This window comes from Priapulus caudatus, unplaced genomic scaffold, assembly GCF_000485595.1.
Source record: "Priapulus caudatus unplaced genomic scaffold, Priapulus_caudatus-5.0.1 Scaffold1561, whole genome shotgun sequence".
Taxonomy (NCBI): Eukaryota; Metazoa; Priapulida; class Priapulimorpha; order Priapulimorphida; family Priapulidae; genus Priapulus; species Priapulus caudatus.
In genome coordinates, this window is record NW_014578622.1 from 65,210 (window position 1) to 65,928 (window position 719).

Sequence of the window (719 nt, forward strand, 5' to 3'; positions counted from 1 at the left end):
TTGCTATTCTATATATAACAAAGAGTAAATAATCACAAATGTGTGACACAAATGTGTCACGCCACACAACATTTGTGTCACACAACAATGTGTCACACAACATTGGTGTCACACAATAATGTGTCACACAACATTGGTGTCACACAACAATGTGTCACACAACAAAATGTGACACGACAATTTGCGAATATTAATTACTCCTGATAATTATATAACTCACGTGGCCCTGCTCGCGGTATAATGCCGGATTGTCCATCGCACACTAGATGGCGCCTCTTGTCGTGAAGAACGATAAAGGACAGCGCCGTACTGCCGCGCGACTAAATATTCTGTGCCGGTATAAGGAAGAAAAAATAATCGTGAATACGTAGGTCGGCTAAAATCTGCTATAATATCGATGCCAGAGCCCTGTAGACCTGGAGACCTTGAGGCTTTCAAGCACTGTGCCAGGTCCCGTGTCCGTGGTCCTTATTCGCTGGACGCGTCGATTGCTCTCAGATTCGACCTGATATCGCAATTCGCACCTGACCGCGTTAGAAACCGGTATGCGTGAAAGAAACCGGTGTGATTATAGTTCCCAGGTAATTACAGATGAGCCGTACGCGTTACTAGGAAGACAGGTATATATCACTGATCTACGCGCAGGTATCGCCTCTATATTCACATAGGCCGTTATGTTGATATCAGGAATGTAATAATATAGACTAGACAATTAGAAA

The 719-nt window shown here is 43.7% G+C and overlaps 1 protein-coding gene across 1 annotated transcript in view; it reads right to left on the reverse strand.

Moving 5' to 3' along the window:
* The window catches only part of LOC106817008 (sodium- and chloride-dependent glycine transporter 1-like), a 10,454-nt gene extending 9,961 nt beyond the window's left edge, over nucleotides 1-493 (reverse strand). The window contains exon 1 of the mRNA XM_014821653.1: nucleotides 221-493. Within this exon, the coding sequence (XP_014677139.1) occupies nucleotides 221-256 (36 nt within the window). The 5' untranslated portion in view covers nucleotides 257-493. The remainder of the gene's footprint in view (nucleotides 1-220) is intronic.
* Nucleotides 494-719: the final 226 nt, after the last annotated feature.